The sequence below is a fragment of the Gadus macrocephalus genome, chromosome 9 (assembly GCF_031168955.1).
Source record: "Gadus macrocephalus chromosome 9, ASM3116895v1".
Classification (NCBI taxonomy): domain Eukaryota; kingdom Metazoa; phylum Chordata; class Actinopteri; order Gadiformes; family Gadidae; genus Gadus; species Gadus macrocephalus.
In genome coordinates, this window is record NC_082390.1 from 1,354,474 (window position 1) to 1,374,606 (window position 20,133).

A 20,133-nucleotide genomic window follows, 5' to 3' on the forward strand; every position below is an offset into this window, starting at 1 on the left:
CTGACATTGTTGTGGCGATCGTGTGCTCTCTGCATAACAGCTACATCTATTCCGCTGTGCTATCGAGCTGCCATGGTCCATGGGTTTGTGGAAGAGCTGGTGGTGAACGAAGACCCAGAGTACCAGTGGATCGACCGCATCAGGACCCCCAGAGCCTCCAATGAAGCCCGCCAGAGGCTCATTTCCCTCATGTCTGGTAGAGCAAATGTCAACCATTTCTGAACACTGATTTCCCCCTGCATTGTGAAACGAGGCAGTACTTCAGAACTGCTTTTTTTTTTTATTGAATATTTGGAAAGTTTGTCATTTTCCTATTTTGTTTACGTTGTATTATGTATTTTTTTTTTTCTGTATTTAGGACAACTCGTCTGTTGATTTGTATGGTGTACGTTTTCGATCCCTGGTATAGTACAGTCGTAGTTGACATCTCGCGACCGTCTGGTTGTCTCTCGCGGCCTCTAGGGGAGCTCCAGAGGAAGATCGGGCTGAAGGTATTGGAGATGGGCGGGAACGCCGTGGTGGGCTACCTGCAGTGCTTCGACCTGGAGGGCGAGTCCGGCATCGTGGTCCGGGCGATCGGCACTGCCTGCACGCTGGACAAACTCAGCGCCGGGGCCAACGCCAACGCACACACGCACCCCAACACCGCCCCGGCCTCCAACGCCTGCAACTCCCCGTCCAAGGACAGCAAGGAGTGAGTAGTGTGTGTGTGTGTGTGTGTGTGTGTGTGTGTGTGTGTGTGTGTGTGTGTGTGTGTGTGTGTGTGTGTGTGTGTGTGTGTGTGTGTGTGTGTGTGTGTGTGTGTGTGTGTGTGTGTGTGTGTGAGACATGCTTTGATCACCACTGTACATCATATCCTCAGACGCATATAGCCAATCCCAAGCCTCGCTTGTTGTCTGCATTCCAAATGCTTTTGCATGGAACTCCACCCATCTGCTGCATGTGACTGTGCTCTGTACGGTACCCAGTCTGGGACCTTATTAAGCCCTGGCGGGGAGACGTGGTCCAATGTTGACCAGACAACCAAATGACTCCAGTGATCGCATCCAAGACTCTTTCAAGCATTCTGTCACCGAAAGGAGTGTGCCGTGCAAACACGCATGCATCCCACATGCTAATGCCATGTCCGCCTGTTAATTCACCAATGCATCCGAAATGCGTGCGCCTAAGACGTATGTCTGGTACGACAGTGGTTGCACATGTTAGCATAGCTTGTAGGCTGGCTGCCGACAGCATACCTCATCCAAAAGCCCGTCTTCCTCCATGCATTAAGTGGGTTGATGCGCTGTCCTGGTCAGCGAAGTGAATCATTGCATTTGGTTGCTCGGTCGCAGTCATTCCTCTCGGTGTGCATTTGTAGAATATACAAAAGTAAACCTTTGACCAAGATGCCAGGTTTCAAAAAGGGACTCTTGATTGGTCACCATTTTACATGCTTTCTCTTGGTGTGGCTCTTAATCAAAACTTGCACTCAATAGCCACTAGAGATGTGCAAAATATCATATTTTTCATGTTTGAATAATATGATTGATTGATTATTATGAGCTAATAATCAATTATTCGGATGACATTGAATACATTCATACCGTGATGTTACTTGGAGAGGATGCACGCTGTTTTAATTGAATTGCCAGTCTGTTATGGGCTAGCACTCGCTGCAATGCAGTAAGCTGCTTTCCTTGCTACTGCTAGCCATGTGGTTGCTAACATTAGCCCAATTCTCCGATCCGTCCCCAATAATCAATTATTCGGGTCTGCCAACACAGTCAGGAAGGATCTTTGAGGCGGCATTGCCTTACCTAATCTTACCTGCTTCATATTTGGAGTGGCTGAAGCTGCTTATAATAGTATATTGTGGTTGCAACATTGTCCATGTTAGCAATTTATTTATTTCACCTGAAAAGGTTGTAGGTTCGTTGAATTTCCTCTCGGAGCAAATATCTATCTTCCTCTTCTGACTCCTTTGCTCAGTTACTTTCCTTTCTTCCCCCTCCAGCTTGGGTATTGTAGTTTTGCCAGACTATATATTTCCTCATATTTTAGCGCTACACAAACAAGAACTAGAATCACATTGTTTTAAACTACCGGTATTGAACAAAGCACAAAGACCGCAAATGTACCGTGACTAAATATTTTCAAAACAGACTTTTAAGCAATAATTTGGGTCTTTCCTTATAGGATTCCGTGTTTTAGGCTTGAACATTTATTTTAGGCTTTGGATATTTAATATGATTAGAAGTATTATTCTTCTATGAACATAGTTACAGCTGTTAAGTTCAGCCTAGTAGACCGACTGTTTGCTTTGATCATCAATACCGACCTGTCTTTGGGACAGGCTTCTATCATTTAGAAACCGTTAATGGATAGCATAGACTACTACTGTATGTTAAAATGTTAAAATATGAACAAATAATTGATTATTCTCAACCACCCTAATAGGCCCTTTGATCAAATGTGTATTTCATTGTTAGTTCTGGTAATAAAGGTTGCAAGATAAAGGGATGCAATATCCACTGCATGTGTGCCTGACAACTGCTTTTTTTGTCCGCATTGAGCTCGAGTGAATTCCTGTAAAACAGGTTAACTAACTTGACTCTTTTTTTTCAACAATATAATGCACCGTAGAAAGAAAGTACAGTAAGAGATTTTTCTCCTGGCTGTTTTCTTTTTTTTTCTTCTCTTTGTATTTGTTGCAATGTTGTGCTCTGTATCTGCCTGTCTGTCTCTCTCTATCCCCCCTGTCTCTCTCTCTATCTGCCTGTCTGTCTCTGTCTCTCTGTCTCTCTGTCTCTCTGTCTCTCTGTCTCTCTGTCTCTCTGTCTCTCTCTCTCTCTCTATCTGCCTGTCTGTCTGTCTCTCTGTCTCTCTGTCTCTCTGTCTCTACTGCTCTGCGTGTTCCTCTTGCTCCTCCCTCTTCCTTCCTGTGCACTGATTGGTCCAGGTCCCCCCTGGCCCATGGATGTCGCTCCACCCACAACAGTCCAGTGCACTCAACCTGCAGCGCCCAGAGGCTGTCCCAGAACTTCTCTGTCTCTGTCCCCACCCTCATCTTCGCTGGTATGCACTGGCAGCCAGGGGCCCTTGTGGACTAGGCGGGTGGGGGGGTTGTAGGATGTACGACGTATGACGCAGAGTAGAAGAAGGGTTACACCATTTGATGGTCATGACCTTAAAGAAGGCAGGTCTTCAGTACAGGGCCCATTCGCCGTTGACTCTTGATCACAACCCTCTGCTTGGGTCTCGGGCCTCCGGCCGTCTTCCTCCACTGAAGCCCCAGGAAGCCACCAAAGCCCTCATACCCAGACCGGGCCAACCGCCCTGAACTCTTGTGTGGACTGGAACCGGCCCATGTGGCAGTCTGGACATCCAGAGGTCCATAGTGCTGCGCTGTGTGTAGGAGGGCCCCGGGCAGGAATGAGGGCCAGAGAGGTGGTTTGAGGGCCAGGGATGGTGCCTGATACCTCCAGGTGCAATAGGCTCTGACACTGCGCCCCCCCCCCCCCTCCTCCTCTAAGGTGTTGTCTTCTGTGTTCTCCCGTGTTGCTCCCGTGTTTTTGGTTTGGTGTGGTTGACTTTTGTTGTCTTTGTTTTTTTTTGGTTGTTGTTGTTGTTGTTGTTGTTGTTTTTTTTACCATTTAACTTGCTTTTAATTTGCTTGCTTTTGTGTTTGACCATCCAGCCATCAGTAGCACCTCAAACACCTGAACAGTGAACCCAAAAGAAAACATCCTCCACACATGACTGTACCCCCCCCCCCCCCCCTCCCCACGGACACCACAGACACAGGGCTCACACAAGCACTGAGGGGGGTGGTGACGGCCGTGTGTGTGTACGTGTGTGTGTGTGTGTGTGTGTGTGGTGTTCTCCTGGCAGGCCTGTGTTCAGTGAGGACCCGCCCACGGCCCTCGGCCCCCTGACTCCCCTTCGAGTGCCCCCCTCCTCCTCTCCTCCCCCCTCCTCCTCCTCCAAGCCCTGCAGTCGGCAGTCCTCCTCATCTGACACTGACCTCAGTCTGACGCCCAAGATGGGTAAGACCCCACCCCCCACCCCCCCCTCACCCTCACCCTCTCCACCTGCCCTACACCACCGACCCCCCCCCCCCCCCCACCCCCCCCTCACCCTCACCCTCACCCTCTCCACCTGCCCTACACCACCGACCCCCCCCCCCCCCACCCCCCCCTCACCCTCTCCACCTGCCCTACACCACCGACCCCCCCCCCCCCCCACCCTCTCCACCTGCCCTACACCCCCCCCCCCCCCCCCACCCTCTCCACCTGCCCTACACCCCCCCCCCCCCCCCCACCCCCCCCCCCCACCCTCTCCACCTGCCCTACACCACCGACCCCCACCCCCCCCCCCACCCCCCACCCTCTCCACCGACCCCCCCCCCCCCACCCCCCCACCCTCTCCACCTGCCCTACACCACCCCCCCCCCCCCCCCCACCCTCTCCACCTGCCCTACACCACCCCCCCCCCCCCCCCCCACCCTCTCCACCTGCCCTACACCACCGACCCCCCCCCCCCCCCCCCACCCTCTCCACCTGCCCTACACCACCGACCCCCCCCCCCCCCCCCCCACCCTCTCCACCTGCCCTACACCACCCCCCCCCCCCCCCCACCCTCTCCACCTGCCCTACACCACCCCCCCCCCCCCCCCACCCTCTCCACCTGCCCTACACCACCGACCCCCCCCCACCCCCACCCTCTCCACCTGCCCTACACCACCGACCCCCCCCCCCCCCCCCACCCCCACCACCCCCCCCCCCCCCCGACCCCACCTTGGTGCTACCCTACGGTTGTGGTTTCTATGATTATGATTTCTGTATGTTCCATTATTTGTTCTGTGTTTTTTTTATGTTGCCTTTCTGTATGTGTGTCTCTTAAGTTCCAGTTGTAGTTGTGTGGAGCTGTATCCCCCCCCCCCCCCTCATTCTCCATGGGCTGGTCTGCCTCAGACTAAACTAGTGTAACCGTATGCATATATGGATGTCCTTGTGCAGAGACAAGTTGTCTCAATGGGGCCGATATACTGCCAACAAAGCGTGTGTGTGTGTGTGTGTGTGTGTGTGTGTGTGTGTGTGTGTGTGTGTGTGTGTGTGTGTGTGTGTGTGTGTGTGTGTGTGTGTGTGTGTGTGTGTGTCCAACTGGCTGAGGACCCTTCTTCGTTGGTAGTATATGGCCTACATTGTGTAGGGCAAAGAGTCACAGGTCTCAAAGTCCATCTTCCATTCTGAAAGAGGCGCCTATGAGATGGCTTAGCCTTATTGGTTCATCTCAGGCTTGAGGTGCCTCAAAGTGAGTCACTCGGTCCACAGGTGAGCTCTTATCAAACCTCGCCTACAACAAGGAGGAATTCCAAGTCTTTGACCCACACACGCATCAAAAAGCCCTGTACAGCTCTGGTATGTTGACCAGAAGGGAAGAGCCTAGCAGTCCGAATCCCCCCCCGCCCCTGATGCCACCCTTTGTGACCCTCTAGCTACCCTTTCTCCTCTCTGGTGCTCTCTTAGGCATCTCCCCTTCTCCTGTTTCACCCTGCTTTCCTTCGTTGGTCCCCATCTGTTCTCTCCATCTAGTGTAACACTTCCTCAATAGATAAGTATTTCCCGTACTCCACTTTAGGGACAATTGTCCCTGAGCCCGGAAGGTCTTGGCTGGGTATGCATGGCGTTTGTTTCCAAGCGATCACAATGCCAGCCGATTGCAAGAATAGGCACTTCCTGCTCGGGTAGAAGGTGTTGAGCAGCAATCTGAGCTTAAGTTGGACCATTGCATTGGTTTAAAGGTCCTATGACATGCCACCAGGTGTGAGTGTGATTAGCCGTTACAAGCTGAAAATCTTCCCCTTATGACATCACAAGTGGGCGTGTCCACCTAGATGTGTGACGGATAGATGAGCAACGTTTGCTACAGTCCACTGGGTAGGCTGGTAGACTGATTTACCCAGCACGCATCTAGGTGGACACGCCCACTTGTGATGTCATAGGGGGCAGATTTAAAAAATGGCTTGTAAGGTTTATCAACCTCACAGCTGGTGGCATGCCATGGGACCTTTAAGTTGAAACATGCATACTCTCTGAGCTTTCTTTCTTTCTGTCTCTGTCTTTGTCTCTGTCTCTGTCTTTCTTTCTTTCTTAGAGGTTAGGTCTTGCCATCATCCATTGTATTTCTCATCATTTCTTCTTCTCATGCTTATCTGTTGCTGTTTCCCCCCCCCTTCCTCCTTGCTGTGTCTTTGTCTTTGTGTTCCTGTGGCGTCCCTCTCGTCTTCTGTCCTCCCCGCCGTCTGTTTCTGCTGGACAGAGAAGCCCCAGCCAATGAGACGCAGGCCTGGGATCTTCCTGTGTCCCAGCTCCCCGGCCCTCTCCACAGACTCCCTGCCCCTCCCTGGCCCTCGGCCAATGGGCTGCAGGCATGCCTCAGCCCCCAGAGTCGACACCCCGCCCCCTCACTGTGCCCTCCAATCAGACTCCTCCCCTCTGAGGAAGAGCGTGTCCTTCAGTGAAGGCCTGCTGCCGGCAGCAGCCTCTGGTATAGTAGGACTGCTGTGCACCCAAACCACCTCAATGAGCCCCCCCCCCCCCCAGCCACGGACTGTCCTCTCCCCCAGACCACCGGCTCCACCTAGGAGACCCCATGAAAGCACGTGGTGTGATGGATTCGTCAGTCATGCGAGTCTTTCAGTCATTACGTTCAGGTCTGAACAGGACTAGCGTCGCTGTGACGTAGAGGGGGCAGGTATCCCAGCGCACCTCGAGGTGTAAACGTAGGATCAGTGCCAAAGTGTTTCCAACAGAATCGTGTTACATCGACGGAACTAAGTCCCGGTCGGTTCAGGTGCTGTTAAATAAGTCGACTTTCAGGTCGGAACTGCCAACCGGTCCTGTGACTACACCTCCCTGTCTGAGCTACAGCTCACTGAAAGGCATATGACGGCCGGTGTTTATGAAGGAAGCAGGATGTTGACTACACTGTGCATGACTGGTTAAGGCCCAATCCCATTTCTACCCCTTACCCCTTCCCCTTACCCCTTCAAAACAAGGGGGAGGGGTAAGGGGTAGAAATGGGATTGGGCCTAAGACTGCCTATCTTGTCCTGTGTGTGAGTGTGAGTGACAGGGGGGGGCGGGACTCTGTTCTCTACCAGGTATGGGCAGCGGCGGCAGCGTGGGCAAGGAGGCGGGACCTCTGAAGATGCTCCTGAGACAGCAGACGCAGACGGCCCTGGAGCAGAGGGTACACACACACACACACACACACACACACACACACACACACACACACACACACACACACACACACACACACACACACACACACACACACACACACACACACACACACACACACACACACACACACACTATTCTACATTGATCTGTCAATATATGTTTGCCCCAATACTTTTGGTTTCTATTGAGGATTTGTCTCGATCAATAGAATAGAACAATAGAATAAGTTGTGTCATGACATTGATAACATCTCTACATTGATATTGACCAGCTCTAGCTCACGCTGAACCCCTATTCACACACACACTCTGTCAGCCATGCTGGCTCAGTGCTCCTCACTGCGACCTCTGGCTGCTGTACGTGAGCTGTGCAGTCACAGCGGTGTCGCCAGGGAGAATAACAGCCCCCCCCCCCCCCCTCTCTCTGCCCCCCCCCCCTGCCCCCCCCTGCTTCTCAGGCCGCCTCCTCCTCTGCTTTATTGTTAAACGCCCGGGTATGTTCCTTCAAACACTCAACGCACGCACACTGTCGCCCCGCTGTGTGCCTCACTTTACCCCATCTGCCCCCCTCTCCACCGCCTTAACAGCCCGTCGCCACGGGACGCCCTCCCCTCCACCTAACTGAGTCATCTCGCCACCCCCACCCCCTCCTCCACCTCTCCCTCTCTGTGGATCTGAGAGAGCAGGATGGGCTGGAGCCACCCGGCGTGCCGTGCCGGGTGGCTCAGTGCCCAGCTCGCCCCAGATCCACAGAGCTCGGTCAGGGCATGGCTGGGAGATGGTGTCCCCTTCAGCTTGGGACGGAGGCCTTTGTGTGTTTCTGTTTTCTTTCTTCTTTCGTTTTGCCCCCCCCCCTCTGTTAAAGGCTACAAGGCTGACTTTATTTTATGCTGCCATTGCTAACGAGGTGCCGGAATCCACAAGGGGAAACATCGAAAGAGACAATGCTTTTCTCCAGCTCGCAGGCATTCGGTCTGTGTACCGACTTGAAGACGAGCGTGCCGGAGAGTTGGCAGGGAAAAGCATTGTGGCTTCTGGTAGCTTGTGATTTATTACGAGAACTATAGAATCACGTCAGCCTTCTCCTTTAAATCTCCTGCGATTTGGTCGCCTGTGCGGAACCAATGAAAGAGGAGCTGCTACCCACCAACCACTAAGGAAGAAGGAGGCCGGGCAGGTCCTCCTTCTATCTGGTCACAGCAGGTCATTCCTTCCATACTCTTGCATGACAGAACATGAAGTCCCAATAGCTCTGCATTGTACACTGCCGTGTACCGAAGCATTAATCTGCTGCCTGGAAGCAGATTAGGTGTTGGCGGGTTGGAGGGCTTCCAGGATTGCATGGATCTTATCTTGCCGTTCACAAACCGTAAGATGGCTCAACAGACAGACGGTCACAGACAGACGGTCACAGACAGACGGCATGGCGTGCACACCCCCATTTGTTTGCAGCAGGACTTGTTTACTGCCCCGTCACATGGTACACTGAACCTAAAGTAGGGCATTCATTTAGATGGGAAAGGATTGGATCTGATAGGCAGTATGGATACACAGCCCAATGTACAGCCCTGAGAATCCTCCTCCATTGTAATCCAGTCCTTTCAGATCTAGGGACAATGCTGTCTAGTCCTTTGTGATGACTCTGTTCCATTGGACCACAGGTCTGATGGAACAGAGTGGAGGTAGGGCCTTTGGACTGCATGGGGGACACACCCAACCTTTTGATGCATGACGGTTCTTTCCTAAATATGTGGCCAAGTGCATTCTGGGTTCTGCGCCGGTTGTGGTTTATGTAGCACAGGAATACCGTTTTGAGTCATTTGCAAGTAGAATCAGAGTTCTATTTGACCATATTGTTTATATAATGTAATGTTTCACTTTGTAGTCATTAGAAATGCGGGTGGGTTCCGCGGTGAGCTCCAGGGCCCTGCCCACCAGGCTGCTGCTGCCGCTGTGGTAGTGGCCCCTTGTGAGCCTGTCCTGATTGTGGCTGCCTTGCCTTCGCAGGAGTTCCCCTTCTTCACCCTGACCTGCTTTCCGCCCGGCTTCCTGGTGCACGTTGGGGGAGTGGTCAGTGCGCGCTCGGTCAAACTCCTGGACCGCATTCACAACCCTGGTAGGTCTTACCCACACATCCCGCGTGTCTGTGTGTGTGGAACATGTATTAAGGCGCTAGTATCTTCATGATCTCTTTTTAAAGGATTATGTAGATGCTACATAATATAACTTGTGTGGTGAGGTGAATCGCTGACCAGCCAGGTAAAAGCTCTACCTAGTGAATAATTAACCTCTCATTTTGCTGGACAATGGAAATATAACCTACAATCTGTAATAAAACAACCCCCTGGTGAAACAACAACATAAGCTCTCAAATGACTACAATGCACATCAAGCCAGCCATACTTGGTTTTTACCATACTTTTACAATAATTTTGCCGTTTTCACTTACCATTCAGAAGACAAAAGAAGGTTAAAAAATACTTTTCTACAAACTTCTGACCAAATGTACTTTTAACTATGACCGCCATAAGTATCTTTTGTAGTTATCAACATGGGAATGAACAAGGTTATTTTCAGCATACTTAATTGTCTGTAGGACACACCAATAGAAGCAGATCAGCACTGTCAAGAGTATTATAGGTCAGACTTCTTACTTCGATTTTTTTTGTTTCTGCGTGTGCCATCAACAAGTATTTTGCAATCAACTTTGATTTTGAGTCACGTGACTAAGTCCCAGACCTGGGATTGTATGTTTATTTAAATCCTCTTCTTTCCAAATGGGGTGGAGCTTTCACTTCACGATTGACTTGACAAACGTGTGTGTGTGTGTGTGTGTGTGTGTGTGTGTGTGTGTGTGTGTGTGTGTGTGTTGCATGACCCTGGGTCCGGCTGCTGCTTGTGCTGCCTGGTTCTATGTGGCTTCAAGCACTGTGGGCCGGCCTAACGTCTGTCAAGGTGTGGCCGTGTTTGCTCAAGTCACGTCCCCTGATCTCTGAATGGTGTCCTGTTATTCACATTTTGTGTGCCTTTTATTTTTTTATACACTTGTTCCATTGTACTTGCTGTTTAAAACTAGACATGTTAAAATACTGTCCTATTGCTTAATTAGACAGTAGGTTTTAGAGTTAATATGTTAAATTTTTGTTGATGGAATATGGTAGACCCCTTTTCTTTCTGAATGCTGTTGCTTGATTTAAGTTTTCGAATCACAGAGGATTTAATCACACACTTCCTCAAAAAAGACTAATCAAGCTTTGTATTCGAAAACACAATGAGTTCTGCAACTCTTTCTTTCCCCACACACATCATATGTCAGGTCACCAGCTTCTTCCATTGTTTGTAACTTAAGATGCATGCATGTGGCTGCATTGTCGGAACACAAAGATCCGTACATGTGAATGAGGCCATGAGGCCGGAGCCTGGTTTCTGTTGCAGGGATATTGGTTGGAATTGATTTGCGGGCATTTCGATACCGGCTCCATTCACACATGACCCTGGTGCCGTTAAACCACTCAATGTGCTGCTGTGTACAGTTGCTAAGCTGTGAATGTCCTGCTGCTGCATGCAACCTCTTCCCTCTACTACTGTGTGTGTGTGTGTGTGTGTGTGTGTGTGTGTGTGTGTGTGTGTGTGTGTGTGTGTGTGTGTGTGTGTGTGTGTGTGTGTGTGTGTGTGTGTGTGTGTGTGTGTGTGTGTGTGTGTGTGTGTGTGTGTGTGTGTGTGTGTGCGTGCGTGTTGCTGTCGTCTTGCTGTGTTGAGCTTGTTTGTTTTCTTCTTCTTCTTTTGCTCTCTGTCCCGTGTACTAATGGTGTGTTCGGGCCCAGCTTTGGGTAACCCGCGCCCTTACAAACTGCTAGACTGGAATAGTGTCACTGCAGGTACTCCTACCCCCCCCCCCCCCCCCCCCATCTACTGCTCCCCTCCATCACACCAATGGCAGCTCAGTGAAGCAGAGGGGTGCACTTGAGAGTAGACCCAAATACATGGGAAGTGCTGCCATACCTAACGTGGACATACACAGTGTCCTATCTCACACTTTGTTATGTTATGGCAGAGGGCAACAAGATATATATATCCTACTTTGTCAGTATTCAACCGAAATAGTAGTCACTCTATTGCCCTGGCCGTACAAATGAACCTCTGCTGTGCACAGACCTAACGCTGATATGAGTGGGGGTAGTTTGAGAGGTTGGCTGTTCAGTTTGAGACTAATATGATTCAGTGAGCTGCCACTCTCCCTAGTGTGTGTGTGTGTGTGTGTGTGTGTGCTGGGCCGAGTTGAGCATGCACTATGTTGCACCCCCCCCCCCCCCCAGTACCACAGTACCACAGTACCACCACCCCTTCCCCAGCTGTATGAGGAGGTCCAACCTGCCTAGACCAGAGCCAGTTTGGTCCAGCGGAGGTTTGACCCCCCCACCAGAGAGTGCACCACTGGCTCCAGGGCCGTATTCATGCTGAGAGGGAGCGCAGCATTGGTGGTGGTGGTGGACGGATGGACGGACGGTGGATGAATGATGGAGAGAATGGACTAGTTGAGGGTAATGACACATTGAAATGCAGCCCTTAAAAAAAGAAAAGAAAAGGGCATCGTAGCTCCACCACGATGCTAACTCTGAAACTACTAAACCAAGCTCCCTGGACTCTTTCAATGAATATGGCCCTAATCTTTCCGTGAGAGTGCACGTGACCAAGAGTGTGCACGTGTGCCGGTGTGATTTGCTGTTTGTTTTTTGTTTTTTGTAAACACCCCCCCCCCCCGTGTGTTCTTAAAGCTTGGCAATCCTCCATCGTCACACCATCTCTCCTCAGCTGATCGCCTTCCGCTCGTTCCCCCTGTGGTTTCCCTCCCTGGGGGTCTTTGGGGGGGGGGGGGGTGCTCCATCAGCATGTGGCCTTCCCAGGTGGTCATGGGGTGTAGGTCAATACTCTGAATGCAGCTCACCCCCCCGTCTTCTCCTCCTTACTCCCACCCAGGGGGAGTTCAGCCTCACCCAGACCCTGGAGTTAAAATAACTACAAACCCATTCAGTGCTTGGAGCCAAAGCATCCTGCGACTATTGATACACACCCATGTCCTGCTGCCTCCCTTTATTGTTCATAAATATGATGAAGATTCCATGTAAAAGGGCATCTTAATATACGATTTTAGATGTACGACTTTGAACTTAAGACTGCTAAAGGTGCTGTAGGTAAGATTTAAGACAATTACGATTTTAGACTGACCAACCTCTTTGATTGGTGTTCCTGTGTGTCTCTCTCTCTCCGGAGTTATCACAGCTCCCCTACAGGGGCAGGATGGCAACACTTCTCAATAATGGAGAAATGTAGGGGTGGAGAGGGCTTTTATGGGGTTGCTTTTTTCGCTTATTTTTTATCTTAAATCAAGTCTCGCTATCTTCTTCCCCTTTCTACCTCATGACTACTCTCAAATCTTACTTGCAGCCCGTATAACTGAATTCCATGACAAATCCTGGAGGTACTGTCGATGTTGTTTTGCCTATCCAAGTGGTAGAGTAGTAAAGATAAAAAGACCATCTGACCTAATTAAAGTGTAGGCGTTTTACATGGCCAACAAGACTGCAGCCCAAGCCAAGATACAGCGTTGAAAAGAGGCTATAGAATTTGGGTTTAGTATAATGTACATTCAAGGTGTCAGGGCTAACACTGACCAAAAAACGTACCCAACCCTTGCCTTCTTCATCATCCTCGTCATCACTATCCTCACTGTCGTCTTTAATCATGTTTTACATCACGATATTTGACTAATAGTATGTTAAGTCGTTTTCGGCTTGCTCTGACGTGAATCATCAGCAAACCTCAACGTTTATTTTATCTCCTGGTGGGTGAAGGCAGCCTGATGAAGTATGAAATTCCCCCTTTTTTATGCCAACTGATTGCAAAACTTTTATTTTTGTATAGTAACCGAATCAGACTCGACTATGCTTCGATCATGGCTGCTATCACGGTTGTGGGTCTGGAGTTGCGTGTGTTTAAGTTGGCTCAATGAGCCAGCGGTTGTGACGCGATGGACCCGGCTGTGATGTGGTGTGTGTGTGTGTGACGGGCTCCCACGTGTGTTGCAGATGAACCGGAGACCCGGGACGCCTGGTGGGAAGAGATCCGCCAGGAGATCAAGTCCCACGCCAAAGCGCTGGGCTGCCACGCCGTGGTGGGCTATAGCGAGAGTACCAGCATCTGGTGGGCACTCGCACACCCACGCAGACGCACACCCACGCAGACACACACCCACGCAGACACACACACCAACACACCCACGCAGACACACGCCACCAACACACCAACACACCAACACAGACACACACACCAACACACCAACACACCCACGCAGACACACACACCAACACACCAACACACCCACGCAGACACACACACCAACACACCAACACACCAACACACCCACGCAGACACACACCAACACACCAACACACCAACACACCCACGCAGACACACACCCACGCAGACACACACACCAACACACCAACACACCAACACACCCACGCAGATACACACACCAACACACCAACACACCCACGCAGACACACGCCACCAACACACCAACACACCAACACAGATACACACACACCAACACACCAACACACCAACACACCAACACACCCACGCAGACACACACACCAACACACCAACACACCCACGCAGACACACACACCAACACACCAACACACCCACGCAGATACACACACCAACACACCAACACACCCACGCAGACACACACACCAACACACCAACACACCAACACACCAACACACCCACGCAGACACACACACCAACACATGAACACAGACACACACCAACACATGAACACAGACACACACCAACACACCCACGCAGACACACACACCAACACATGAACACAGACACACACCAACACACCCACGCAGACACACACACAACACATGAACACAGACACACACCAACACACCCACGCAGACACACGCCATGAACACATGAACACATGAACAGCATTCCTTCAAGACCTAGCAGCGTCCTTGTTTGGACTTGAGACAGGCAATACTGCACATTCCCGGGCCGTAGTATGACGGCCTACTTGACGCATAATGTATATGAAACGGCTTATAACAGATTTGATCAATGTTTAGTTGATTCTCTCTCTCTGTGTCGTCACTGTGCTCTCCCAGCGAGGAGGTGTGCATCCTCTCCGCGGCAGGGACGGCCGCCATATTGAACCCTCGCTACATGCGCGAGGGATGTCTGGACATCGGCAGCGGTGACCACAGGTGGATTTGTCTTGAATGCTTCATTTTATTAAAAAAGCATACCTATGATGTTCACATCTTTTAGAGATTGGGTTCAGGAGCAGTGGCTAACGCTATGTCTTTGTCTCCGGGTGTGCCAGGTTTGACGAGCCGTCGCCCCCTAGCTGTGGCTTCTGCCACATCCCCTATGACGAGCTCAACATGCCCTTCCCAGCCCAGCTGACCTACTGCTACCAGTGCAGACGACAGAAGGTCTGGATCGCATGTTACCGTATTCACCCAAATATAAGATGAGGTTTTTGTGCTAAAAAATACTTCTGAAAAATCGGGGCTCGTCTTATATCTGCGAAATAGAGAAAATCATGGAAAAACAGGGAAAGCAGGGGGGAACACTAGAGGGCGCCAAAACAATAGTTTGTGACGGTGTTTTGTAAATGCTGTCCGCAGCCCCTCACAACAGTGACACCATTAAACTTATCATTCATTCATTGATTCATTTCTGAAGTCATTCATTGACACATTGCACTTCATTGATTACATTTTGAGACAAATTAATCCAAATATTTAATCAATGGTGTTGAGGAATCAATGAATTATCACTAGAATTTTCAAATAAAATTATTTTCTGTAGTAAACAGGATTATGTCCACAAAAAGCTTATTTTTTTAATCAAAAATAAGTCTGGAAAACTTGTTCTATATTCGGGTGAACACGGTAGATCAGCCTAACCCTACAGTCGGCTGGTTCCCCATGTTTGAACTCCAGCCTTTGTGTTCCAGGTTCCTGATGTTCTATTCACCACCATCGACCTGCCAACAGAAGCTGCCGTGTCCGGTAAAGGCTGCCTCATACAAGCTAGGTGAGATTCCCAGCAGTAAAATGTTCCATTAGTCAGTAGGTAGGTAGAACAGTGCATCGGCTGAGTTATTGTCAACCCATTCCAAGGTGACAAATCCTCCTTCTTACTACAAAAATGTTCTAACAATAACTGCATAAACGATTCAATATCTTATTTTATATTTGGATGCCAGCAAAATGTTCAGATCTAACAGAAAAGAATAAAGAAAATAATAAAGATTAGTATATAGTTCACGTTAGGAATGCGCGATATAAACGATATACGATATAAACGATAAAAAATGGCCTACGATAGAGATTTTAGTTATATTGCTCTATCGCGATAATGTATGTTTGACGCGATCTATCCATGACTCGCGAAATATAAAGAGCCACGAGCTGCAACCGTCTGCAACGCATCGTCCGCGACCCGCGAATTTTAAAAAGAGCCACGAGCTGCAACCAGCTGCATTGCATCATCCGCGACACGCAAAATTTAAAGAGCCACGAGCTGCAACCGGCTGCAACGCATCGTCCGCGACCCGCGGAATTTAAAGAGCCATGAGCTCCAACCGGCTTCAACGCATCATCGTCATCTAAGTAAATATGGCTGAAAGCGGGAGCTGGTGATTGCTCTCATTTCATGTTCATTTCAAAATTATATGCGTTCATTTTCCACTTATTGTTTTATGTTTTAATAGCAAGTATCTGTGCACACACTTGGAAGATTTTTCTTTATTTAAAATAGCCATGCCTAATACTGGACGTATTTCCCTAATTCACAGTATCCGTTTCTTTATTAACAAGACACCACCAATTTTTATTTCATCAAGAGAAGTATACGTCATTACACAGAATATTTTTTTCTTTTTTAAAGTCTCTGCAGCTACAACATTATGTTGTATGATTAGTTTTGCACAATAAATGTTCTGAAAACGACATACATTTAGCAGTTTAGCTTTCCTTAGAGTCTATGTAACCTGTTCTGAAATGGTTCCATTATGATTTATATATCGTGATATATATCGTTATCGCAATAGGTTGCATGTATATCGCAATATGGATTTTAGGCCATATCGCCCATCCCTAGTTCACGTGAACCCTCCTAAGATAGCGCAATTTGATTGGTTTGCTATCTCGGGATGTGGGGCAATATCCCGTGACTGAGATCTCAAACTCGGGATATTGTGTTGGCACTCGTGACGGTCGACTCGTCAAGCTAATAAAAAAAAATAATAAGCCGCTAAGAAAAACAAATATCCCGGCAAAAAGTGTTATCCTGTTTATTTTTGGAGCATTCACGTGTAGTATATATTAAAACAATTATTCACCTCGGGCTCCCTGAATAGCCCCCTCAACCTTCGGTCTCTGGGGCTATTCCCCACCATTCATTAATTGTTCAATATCTTCCCCCGTGGCCCAGATTGTGTCGTCTGAAGAAGAAGGCGCAGGGGGAGGTGAACGCCACGTCCATCTCCAACCTGCTGCCCTTCATGGAGTACGAGCTCCACACTCAGCTCATGAACAAGCTGAAGCTGCGCAGCATGAACGCCCTCTTCGGCCTCCGGATACAGATCAGCATCGGGGAGAACATGCTGCTGGGATTAGCTGTGAGTCGTGGTTCTGGTCTGTCTCGGATCCGGTCTGTCCCCGATGTGGTGTGACTCTGGTCTGGTGTGACTCTGGTCTGGTGTGACTCTGGTCTGGTGGGACTCTGGTCTGGTGTGACTCTGGTCTGGTGTGACTCTGGTCTGGTGTGACTCTGGTCTGGTGTGACTCTGGTCTGGTGGGACTCTGGTCTGGTGGGACTCTGGTCTGGTGTGACTCTGGTCTGGTGTGACTCTGGTCTGGTGTGACTCTGGTCTGGTGTGACTCTGGTCTGGTGTGACTCTGGTCTGGTGTGACTCTGGTCTGGTGTGACTCGTATCTGGTGTGACTCTGGTCTGGTGTGACTCTGGTCTGGTGTGACTCTGGTCTGGTGTGACTCGTATCTGGTGTGACTCTGGTCTGGTGTGACTCTGGTCTGGTGTGACTCGTATCTGGTGTGACTCTGGTCTGGTGTGACTCTGGTCTGGTGTGACTCTGGTCTGGTGTGACTCTGGTCTGGTGTGACTCTGGTGTGACTCTGGTCTGGTGTGACTCTGGTCTGGTGTGACTCTGGTCTGGTGTGACTCTGGTCTGGTGTGACTCTGGTCTGGTGTGACTAGTATCTGGTGTGACTCTGGTCTGGTGTGACTCTGGTCTGGTGTGACTCTGGTCTGGTGTGACTCGTATCTGGTGTGACTCGTATCTGGTGTGACTCGTATCTGGTGTGACTCTGGTCTGGTGTGACTCGTATCTGGTGTGACTCGTATCTGGTGTGACTAGTATCTGGTGTGACTGGTCTGGTGTGACTAGTATCTGGTGTGACTCTGGTCTGGTGTGACTCGTATCTGGTGTGACTAGTATCTGGTGTGACTCTGGTGTGACTAGTATCTGGTGTGACTCTGGTGTGACTAGTATCTGGTGTGACTCTGGTGTGACTAGTATCTGGTGTGACTCTGGTCTGGTGTGACTAGTATCTGGTGTGACTCTGGTCTGGTGTGACTAGTATCTGGTGTGACTGGTCTGGTGTGACTAGTATCTGGTGTGACTCTGGTCTGGTGTGACTAGTATCTGGTGTGACTCTGCACCCTGTTTGGAGGGTTCAACCCTTGATCGATTCTAATCTGGTTTAGGGCTGCGAGATTATGGAAAAAATAGTCATCACGATTATTTTTGGTCAATTTTGAAATCACGATTATTCAAACGATTATTTTTGAGTTTAAAAACATGATGTATTTATTCAGCGTGTCTCTCCTATACTTTGTAACTGAGAACTTTGAAATGTCGCCTTAAAAAAATACACAAAATGGTTAAATAAATGTTAAAATCCAAAGAAATGCACAGATATGTATCCAGCTTTTCAACAATTTTTATAAAACATTGAATGAAAAAAATAATAATATCGATTATATAAGTTTTGTGAATATTAGCTGAATGGATCAGCGCTAACCTGGTCCTAGTTGGTGCCTACAGCAGTGTTGTTGACTCATGTGTTGTGCGGTTGCTCATGTGTCTGTGTGGGTCTCAGTCGGCCACAGGGGTGTACCTTAGCGCACTGCCGACGCCGGGGGGGATCCAGATCGCGGGGAAGGCCTCAGGGGACCTGAGTAACGAGCAGCACGTCCTGAGCATTCAGAAGCGGATCAACGACGCCATGGCCAAGAACAAAGAGATGTACCACATCAACCCGCCGGTGAGACCAACAGACAGGCCGGGACACTATGGCTGCACAAGACACTGCGTTCAAGCCTCCCATCATTTGTCTGTGTTTATTGACCTGCAGGTCTATGAAGATATCTGACAGTTTTGCACTATACCCATAAGTCTTTGTTTAACATAGAGCCCATTGACATATCTGGTATGGCATGCAGAAGGGGTCTGACCTGTTTTCTGTATGTTGGCAAATAAGTGCCGAAAATGTTCTCATCTGACCATGGCTGCTGAGCGAACAATCCCAAATTGGCCCTGTGCATCTTGATAAGGAAAACCATGCCAAGAGCCTTTTGTATCTAAAACGGTTGAATGATAAGCCAACATTGGGGTCACCCACAGTTTGCTGGGGTACAAAGTCCTTTGGCAGTTAATGCAGCAGATTCGTTTTTTATTAAGGTACATGCCTGTATTATTGTGTAGAACGTCTACCTGCTCTAAATAGGTGTCTTATTAGGTTATTATCAGCTCAGGTGTTGAACGTGTACATGTTTTTTTGACTCTGCAACATGGTGAAAACCTATCCTTCTTGTCTCTCCCTGATCATTAAAGAAATTATTTGCCTTGGACCCAGAGGTGTTCCACGGCATAAACATGGTATTGAGCATGCCCAGTTTCAGCTGTGAGACGCATCTACGCATGGCCAATACTTCACCTCTTTTAACCCCAGTTTTCACCACTTACACTTTTTTTTTTTTTTTTTTATAACCACTGTGGAGCGAGGAGTGCACCCCCTGCCCCAGAACCCTCTCTTAAAGAGCAGCCATCCTGGATGGAACTGAACTAGCTGGGGCTCACTCACAAACTTGACCAAACTTCTCCCGCTTCACACTTTCCCCATATGTGTCTTTGTGGTGTGTCTTTGGTTCCACCCCTTACCCTTCCAGATCCATACACACAACGTTAACAGTTGCTGGTCTGTGGCTGACGATGTGGTTGGTTTGTGTTGTTGACTGTGAGTGGTGAAATATTAACGTATCCATCTTGCTACTTTTCAGTCTCAACAAAGGTGTGATGCACATGTTGGTGTTTTATTGGTTTTGGTTTCTCAAGGGTGTAGTTTCAGTAATGTCCAACTGGGCTCTGCCTGGGCTGCTCTTCTTGACCCATCCCAGGAGCTGAGCGAGGAGGCCGCGGGCTCGCCCATCCCGGAGCCCAAGCAGCGCTCCCGGCTCTTCCGCTCTCAATCGGAGAGCTCGGACGAACTCTCTGAACTGGACCTCTCCCACGGCAAGAAGGACGCCTTTGTCCTGGAGGTGTGTGCTACTGCTGGGGGTGGGGGTGGTGGTGGAGGTATTGGTGGGGGTTGTGATGGGGGTTGGCTTCGCTCCAATAGTCCTTCTCTAGCGTTTCGACTCCACATCGAAATCAACATAATGTTTCCATTGACCACCGTCCTTCCCGCTTTTCCTGTTGTTGTCTGCGTTCAGCTGCAACCGCCTAATCGTCTTGGGGGCCGAAGTGTTTTAGCCATTATTCGACTACGTCATTAGACATACCATACAGCCTGAAC

The 20,133-nt window shown here is 49.5% G+C and overlaps 1 protein-coding gene across 1 annotated transcript in view; it reads left to right on the plus strand.

Moving 5' to 3' along the window:
* c2cd5 (C2 calcium dependent domain containing 5) overlaps positions 1–20,133 on the plus strand; it is a 29,936-nt gene that overhangs the window by 1,856 nt on the left and 7,947 nt on the right. Inside the window, 12 exon segments of the mRNA XM_060060127.1 lie at positions 41–196; positions 463–694; positions 3,874–4,028; positions 7,147–7,235; positions 9,238–9,346; positions 13,317–13,431; positions 14,412–14,510; positions 14,630–14,741; positions 15,269–15,348; positions 16,750–16,936; positions 18,439–18,603; positions 19,736–19,876. Coding sequence (XP_059916110.1) covers positions 41–196; positions 463–694; positions 3,874–4,028; positions 7,147–7,235; positions 9,238–9,346; positions 13,317–13,431; positions 14,412–14,510; positions 14,630–14,741; positions 15,269–15,348; positions 16,750–16,936; positions 18,439–18,603; positions 19,736–19,876 — 1,640 coding nt within the window.